Source organism: Otolemur garnettii, unplaced genomic scaffold (genome assembly GCF_000181295.1).
Source record: "Otolemur garnettii isolate 467f Iridium unplaced genomic scaffold, OtoGar3 scaffold00004, whole genome shotgun sequence".
Lineage (NCBI taxonomy): Eukaryota > Metazoa > Chordata > Mammalia > Primates > Galagidae > Otolemur > Otolemur garnettii.
This window is the reverse complement of record NW_003852399.1, coordinates 31,443,970-31,452,108: the sequence shown is the minus strand read 5'-3', so window position 1 is coordinate 31,452,108 and position 8,139 is coordinate 31,443,970. Positions and strand designations below refer to the sequence as shown.

At 43.0% G+C, this 8,139-nt stretch overlaps 1 protein-coding gene and 1 pseudogene across 1 annotated transcript in view; both read left to right on the top strand.

Moving 5' to 3' along the window:
- DPY19L4 (dpy-19 like 4) overlaps nt 1-8,139 on the top strand; it is an 87,802-nt gene that overhangs the window by 51,319 nt on the left and 28,344 nt on the right. Inside the window, exons 8-10 of the mRNA XM_023518251.1 lie at nt 2,501-2,632; nt 2,734-2,832; nt 3,363-3,436. Of these exons, the coding sequence (XP_023374019.1) occupies nt 2,501-2,632; nt 2,734-2,832; nt 3,363-3,436 (305 nt within the window). The remainder of the gene's footprint in view (nt 1-2,500; nt 2,633-2,733; nt 2,833-3,362; nt 3,437-8,139) is intronic.
- Nucleotides 4,911-6,018, top strand: LOC111727846 (annotated as a pseudogene).

The following is an 8,139-nucleotide window of genomic DNA, read 5'->3' as shown; positions in this document are numbered from 1 at the left end:
CCCAGGAGTTGGAGGTTGCTGTGAGCTGTAATGCCACGGCACTCTGCCCAGGGGGACAGCTTGAGGCTCTGTCTCAAAAAAAAAAAAAAAAAGAAGGGCCCTTCAGAACTAGGACCCAGACCTTTGAGGATGGGATTCCAGCAAGATGGTCCTGGATCTCTGGGCTGGAGGATGTGAAGAAACTGGTTCTTCAAATGTTGGTAAAACTATGAAGGAGTTTTACCAGGAGAAAGGAATTACTCTGTTAGGGTGAAGAAGTATTGCTGACCCTTCTCAGGAAACACAAGCAAATAGGAAGCAAGACACAGGGGCAAGCTGTTCCTTCATCCTCCTTCCTTCCTCCAGCCTTGCACTCTCTAGCTAGCATTTCATGTAGGCAGCCTTCATAGGGAACCAATTGGAAAAGCAGAAATATAGATTATAGAGTTCCAGCTCCAGTGTTACCAGGCAGAAGATGGAAGGGTCGGTTTGGAGCTAAGTGAGAGTTACTTGATAACTGCTACACATCTGTAGAACCAGCACTCAAATCAAGAATAGCACATTAAGAGGCCTGGCATGGTGACTCACGCCTGTAATCCTAGCACTCTGAGAGGCCCAGGCAGGTGGATTGCCTGAGCAAGAATGAGGCCTGGTCTTTAAAAAATAGCCGGGCATGGGCGGCGCCTGTGGTTCAAAGGGCACCAGCCCCATATACTGGAGGTGGCAGGTTCAAACCTAGCTCTGGCCAAAAACTGCAAAAGAAAAAAAGCTGGGCATCATGCTGAGTATCTGTAATCCTAGCTACCTGAGAGGCTGAGGTAAGAGGATCGCTTGTGCCCAAGAGTTTGAAGTTGCTGTGAGCTATGATGCCATAGCACTCTAGCGAGGGCAACAAAGCAAGACTCTGTCTCAACAAAAAAAAAAAGAAAGAAAGAAAAGAAAACAATGGCACATTACCAGCATTTAGAAGACAACATCATGTTGTCTCCCAGTCAGTACTTCAGCCCCCAAGGTAGCTACTATTCTGATTTCTAATAGTGAGGTATCTTTTTTTTCTAAAAGTGGATCTAGCTTCTTATGGACTTTTTTTCTGTTTTTTTTTTTTTTTGAGACAGGAGCCTCAAGCTGTCCCCCTGGGTAGAGTGCTGTGGCATCTCAGCTCACAGCAACCTCCAACTCCTGGGCTCAAGCGAATCTCCTGCCTCAGCCTCCCAAATAGCTGAGACCACAGGTGCCTGCCACAATGCCTGGCTATTTTTTGGTTGCAGCCGTCTTTGTTGTTTGGCAGGCCCGGGCCAGATTCAAACCCGCCACCTTGGGTGTACATGGCTGGCACCTTAGCCACTTGAGCCACAGGCGCCGAGCCTGTTTTGATTTTTTGTTAACACTCTGCCTTTTGATTTTTCTTCTTCTTCTTCTTTTTTTTTTTTTTTTTTTTTTTTGTAGAGACAGAGTCTCACTTTATTGCCCTCGGTAGAGTGCCATGGTGTCACACAGCTCACAGCAACCTCCAACTCCTGGGCTTAGGTGATTCTCTTGCCTCAACCTCCAGAGTAGCTGGGACTACAGACTCCCACCACAACACCTGGCTATTTTTTTTGTTGCAGTTTGGCTGGGGCCAGGTTTGAACCTGCCACCCTCGGTATATGGGGCTGGCGTCCTACCCACTGAGCCACAGGTGCCGCCCTTGATTTTTCTTCTTAACTAATATTGTGTTTTGTTTTAGTTTTCCTTTTCTAATTTAATTAATTATGATACACTGTTATTATACTATTTAATTTTATTTTTTAATTCATTTATTTTTCCTTTTATTTTATTATTTTTTTATCTTTGTCTTTTTTTGAGACAGAGTCTCAAGCTTTCGCCCTGGATAGAGTGCCATGGCATCACAGCTCCCAGCAATCTCAAACTCTGGGGCTTAAGTGATTCTCTTGCCTCAGCCTCCCAAGTAGCTGGGACTACAGGCACCTGTTATAGTGCCCAGCTATTTGTTTGTTGTTGTTGTCATTGTTGTTTAGCAGGCCTGGGCCAGCTTCGAACCCACCAGTTCTGGTGCATGTGGCTGGCACCTTAGCTGCTGAGCTACATGAGTCGGGCTTCATCTATTTATTTTTTGAGACAGAATCTTACTTGGTTTCCCTCAGTACAGTTGCTATGATAGCTCACAGCAACCTCAAACTCTTGGGCTTAAGTGATTCTCTTGTTTCAACCTCCCAAGTCTGGGACTACAGGTGCCCGCCACAATGACTGGCTATTTTGAGATGAGGTCTCACTCTGGCTCAGGCTGGTCTCGAACTCGTGAGCATAGGCAATCCACCCACCTTGGTCTTCTAAGTGCTAGGATTAGCTAGGCAAGCCTGGCCTCATATTGTCTTATAAGAGGGTGTTGGTGATATGCCTTCCATATTGTCTTATAGTAGAGTATTTACTTTATAATTATAGTCAAGTCTAAATAAAACTAATGAAAGGATGTTTATTAAAATTTATATTATTCTGATTCATTTTATTTTTGTCATAACAGGTTTATGAAGTTTATAAAATCTATATATTTTCTCTCTTTCTGGGACATTTACTGCAGTTTGATAATTCAGCTTTGTTGGTATCTCCTTTATTAAGCTTAGTAGCAGCCTTAATGCTTGCTAAGTGCCTTCAGGTAATTAGAATTGCCTTTTTATCATTCTTTCCATCAATTTTTAAATTGTTAATTTTTTTATATCTCACTTCTTTGTTCATATGATTTTTCTTTGCTCACAGCTGAATATAAAGAAAGGAACTTTTGTAGCAAAAAAAATGAAAATAATTAAGTTTTACTTGGTGTGTACTCTGACGGTGACATTGAATATTATAATGAAGGTAAGTAACTGAGACTGATGTAGTTAAGCAAAATGAATAATGAAATACCTTGGACTAAATTTTGATAAGGTAATAGAGGTTAAACAGTATAATTTTGAGTTGAATAATGATCATAAATTGCATATTGGATAAAGAAATAGGATTCTGATTCTTTTCTCTGTATTCCTAAAAAGAGAAATACACTTTATTTTCCATGTAATTTAAAATATTGTCATCAGTTAACATTAAGCAATATGTGAAATAAATTGAGGTAAATGAAAGGTGTTCAGAAGAATGGGTAAGTTACTTGAGTCAGATGGGGTATGATTGAAATTTCTAACTGCCCTATTTTAGTTTTGTTATGTTTAAGCATACGTAATGTGATTGACTTATGTCAGTAAATCTCTTTGCTTTATAGACATACCATGTATGATTTAATCTATATTTTTGTTTTGTATTTTTGGCATGTTTCTATCTGTAGTATTGGAAAAAGTATATTGCTGTAAGCATAGTTAACATTATTTTATTTAGTTAGTGTTTATCTCTTATAGATGCTTGTTCCACACAAAGAAAATGGGCACATGCTGAAATTCCTTGAAGTAAAATTTGGGCTAACTATGACTAAGTAAGTTTTAGATTATGTAAGTTTGCCTACATCTATACCACATAGACAATAAAGACCAAAAAATTGTCAATGCAGGACAGTGCCTGTGGCTCAGGGAGTAGGGCACTGGCCCCATGGTCCTATATACCAAGGGTGGCAGGTTCCAACACAGCCCTGGCCCAAACTACTGCAACAACAACAAATAAATAAAATAAAATAAAAAATTAAAAAAAATTATCAGTGCAGAAAGTATGTACCCGATCACATACCCGTTAGAAAATAACTAATTTGAGATATTATAATGTCTGGGGAAAAAATGACATTTTTTAAGGGCAGATGCAATGGTTCACACCTGTAATCCTAGCACTCTGGAAGGCTAAGGTGGGTGGATTGCCTGAGCTCAGGAGTCCTGAGCAAGTGTGAGACCCTGTCTCTACAAATAGCAGGGCACTGTGGTAGGTACCACAGCTACTCAGGAGACTGAGGAAGAGGATTGCTTGAGCCCAAGAGTTTAAGGTTGCTGTGAGCTCTGAGGCCATGGCACTCTACCTAGGGTGACAGAGTGAGTCTCTGTCTCTAAAACAAAAAAAAAATGTTTAATTATAGATTTCTTTTAAGTCTTTTATAAAGTAGATACACTTAAACCTCAATAGTATTATATAGTACCTAGGCACAGTGGGTCGCACCTGTAATCCAAGCATTCTGGGAGGCCAAGGTGGGAGGATGAGTTGAGCTCAGGAGTTGAAGACTAGCCTAAGCAAGAGTGAGACCGCCATCTCTTCTAAAATAAAAAAATAAAAAAATTTAAAAAATTGTATTATAATATTTTAAGCCTACTTTCTCCCTTGATGATGAACAAAGATAAATCTTAAGGTCAGAATAAATAAGATTTAAAGTTAATAAAGCCAGAATAATTTTAAGCACCATATCCGCAATATGCTTATATTAAAAAGGGGCAGAAAGAAGGCAGTAAGGTATTTATTTCATAGCAAAGAATTTTACCTTGAGTTTGTAATAATTAAACCAGGAGCTATTTATTTATTTATTGGAAACAAAGCCTCAAGCTATTCCTCTGGGTAGAGTGCGATGATATCACAGCTCAAAGCAACCTCCAACTCCTGGGCTCAAGCGAGTCTTCTGCCTCTGCCTCCCAAGTAGCTGGGACCACAGACGCCCGCTACAATGCCTCACTATTTTTTTTTTTTTTTTTTTTTGGTTCCAGCCATCGTTGTTGTTTGGCGGGCCTGGACTAGATTCGAACCCACCACCTTACGTGTATGTGGCTGGCGCCTTAGCCACTTGAGCCACAGGCGCCAGAGCCGAGAAGCTATTTTTTAATTCAAAATAATGTTTACTTAGTCCGGGTGCAGTGGCTCATGCCTGTAATCTCAGCACTGGGAGGCCCAGGCGGGTAGATTGCCTGAGCTCAGAGGTTCGAGACCAGCCTGAGCTAGAGTGAGATCACGTCTCTAAAAATAGCCAGGCAGTTCAATCAGTAACAGGAGCAGAGAGCGAACCCCAGAGAGCCCTGAGCAGCACCACCACCGCTGCCAGCCTAGTTACCATCACATCGGGAGGAGCTGCAGCTATTGCAGGTGGCCCCAGTCTGTCCTAGTCACCTTACCACAACCATGTGCAGTGAGGCTGAGACCCAGCAGCCGCTCTCCACCACGCACTCCCCACTCCCAGCCCCTGCCCCTGCCCTCAGTGGTGCTGAGACTAAGCCAGGCACCATGGGCACAGGGAGCCGTGGCCCAGGCAGCCTCACATTGGTGGCGCCTGCCAGCGGGGATAAAAAGGTCATCGCAAGGAAGGTTTTGGAAACAGTAAGGTGGTTCAATGAAAGAAACAGATACGGTTTCATCAATAGGAATGACACCAAGGAAGATGTATTTGTACACCAGATTGCCATAAAAAATAACCCCAGGAAGTACCTTCGCAGTGTAGGAGATGGAGTGACTGTGGAGTTTGATGTTGTTGAAGGGGAAAAGGGTTTGGAGAAAGCAGATGTTACATGCCCTGGTGGAATCCTAGTTCAAGGCAACAAATAGGACACAGCAGACCACAACCATTATAGGCACTATCCATGTCGCAGGGGTTGGGTCCTTCTATGCAGTTACCAGTGGAATTGCCAGAGTAGTAAAGAGAGGGAAAAAGAATGAGGGATTGGAGAGTGCCAGGCCCAACAACACCAGCCCTAACTCAGGCGAAGTTTCCCACCTTACTACATGTGGAGACTCTGGGTGTTGACCACAGTATTCCAACGCTATTGTGCAGGGAGAAGAGATGGAGGGTGCTGACAACCAGAGTGCAGGAGAATAAGGTAGACCAGTAAGACAGAATATGTATGTGGGTTATAGACCATGATTCATCAGGGGGCTCTCGTGGCCAAAGACAGCACGAGAGGATGGCAATGAAGAGGATAAAGAGAATCAAAGAGATGAGACCCAAGGTCAACAGCCACCTGAACGTTGGTATCATCACAGCTTTAATTGTCGACGCAGATGCCTAGAAAACCACAAGATGGTAAAGAGACAAAAGCAGCCGATCCACCAGCTGAGAATTCAGCTGCTCCCTAGGCTGAGCAGGGCAGGGCAGAGTAAATGCCGGCTTACCATCTCTATCATCATCCAGTTTAGTCATCCAACAAGAAGAAATGAACATGAAATCCCAGCAGTAAGAAACAAAAGATTAGAGCTGAAGACCTTAAGTGCTTGCTTTTTGCCCATTGACCAGATAACTAGAACTATCTACATTATCTATGTAGGCTGAGATTTTTATTATTTTTATCTAAAGATGTCTTTTTTGGTAATAACAAACGTGTTTTTTTAAAAAACCCTGGTTTTGGCTCAGTGCCCAGTGGCTAAGGGCACCAGCCACATATACCAGAGGTGGCAGGTTTGAATCCAACCCTGGACTGCCAAACGACAACTACAGTCAAAAAATAGTCGGGCATTGTGGCTGGTGCCTATATTCCCAGCTACTTGGGAGGCTGAGGCAAGAGAATCACTTAAGCCCAAGAGTTGGAGGTTGCTGTGAACTGTGATGCAAGGCACTCCACTGAGGATAACATAGTGAGACTGTTTCAAAAAAAAAAAAAAAGCCTGGCGTTTCTCAATACGCTTTTAAAGGTTTTAAAATTATTTCGTGGCTCAGCGCCTGTGGCTCAAGCGGCTAAGGCACCAGCCACATACACCTAAGGTGGCGGGTTCGAATCCCCAGCCCGGGCCCGCCAAGCAACAATGATGGCTGCAACCAAAAAATGGCCGGGCGTTGTGGCGGGCGCCTGTAGTCCCCGCTACTTGGGAGGCTGAGGCAGGAGACTCGCTTGAGCCCAGGAGTTGGAGGTTGCTGTGAGCTGTAATGCCATGGCACTCTACCCAGGGGGATAGCTTGAGGCTCTGTCTCAAAAAATAAATAAATAAATAAATAAATAATTTCGTATCTTGTCAAGTTGAGATTTTTAAGAACTTCATTTCTAATTTGTAATAAAAGTTTACAACTTGAGTTTTTCAAAAGTCAACAAACTGCAAGCACCTGCTAATAAAAGTCTTAAATAAAAATAAATAAATAGATAGATAGATAGATATAGCCGGGTATTGTGGTGGGTGCCTGTAGTCCCATCTAGTTGAGAGGCTGAGGCAAGAGAATTACTTAAGCCCAGGAGTTTGAGGTTGCTGTGAGCTATGATGCCATGGCACTCTACCAAAGGTGACAAAATGAGACTGCCTCAAAAAAAAAAAAAAGTACCTTTATTTATTTATTTATTTTTTGAGACACAGCCTCAAGCTCTCACCCTGGGTAGAGTGCCATGGTATCACAGCTCACAGCAACCTCTAACTCCTGGACTCAAGCTGTTCTCCTGCCTCTGCCTCCCAAGTAGCTGGTACCCACCACAACGCCTGGCTGGTTTTTGGTTGCAGCTGTCATTGTTGCTTTTATTTTATTTTTGTATTTTTTGCAGTTTTTGGCTGGGACTGGGTTTGAACCTGCCACCTCCGGCATATGGGGCCAGCGCCCTACTCCTTTGAGCCACAGGCGCCACCCCGCAGCCGTCATTGTTGTTTGACGGGCCTCAGGTGGATTTGAACCTGCCACCTCCAGTGTATGTGGCTGGCGCCCTACTTGCTTGAGCTACTGGCCGTAGCCTTTTTTTTTTTTTTTTTTTGAGACAAAGTCTTACTTTGTCTCCCTCACTAAAGTGCTATGGCTTCATAGCTCATAGCAACTTCAAACTCTTGGGGTCAACTTCTCTTGCCTCAGCCTCCTAAGTAGCTGGGACTACAGGCTCCAGCTATAATGCCTGGGTAGTTTTAGAGACAGGGTCTTGCTCTTGCTTAGGCTGATTGTATACCTGTGAGCTCAGGTGATCCACCCACCTTAGCCTCCCAAAGTGCAGGATTATAGGCATGAGCCACTGCACCCAGCCAGAAAATGTTTCTGTTGAGACAGATTTTTAAGAACTGCTGAAGAAATGTTACTTTTTATTGGATGTGCAGGATAGTGGGCCAGGTGCCCTGGGGTATATAAAAATAACTATAACACAAGGCAGAAGCAGTATGATAGCGGGGTAATAAAGTGCCATGGAACTGGGGAAAGACAAATTGAGACTAAGTGATACAGAAAGAATACTTACTCAATTAGTATTTGAATTGTACCATATAGAATTTTTTTTTTTTTTTTTTTGAGACAGAGCCTCAAGCTGTCCCCCTGGGTAGAGTGCC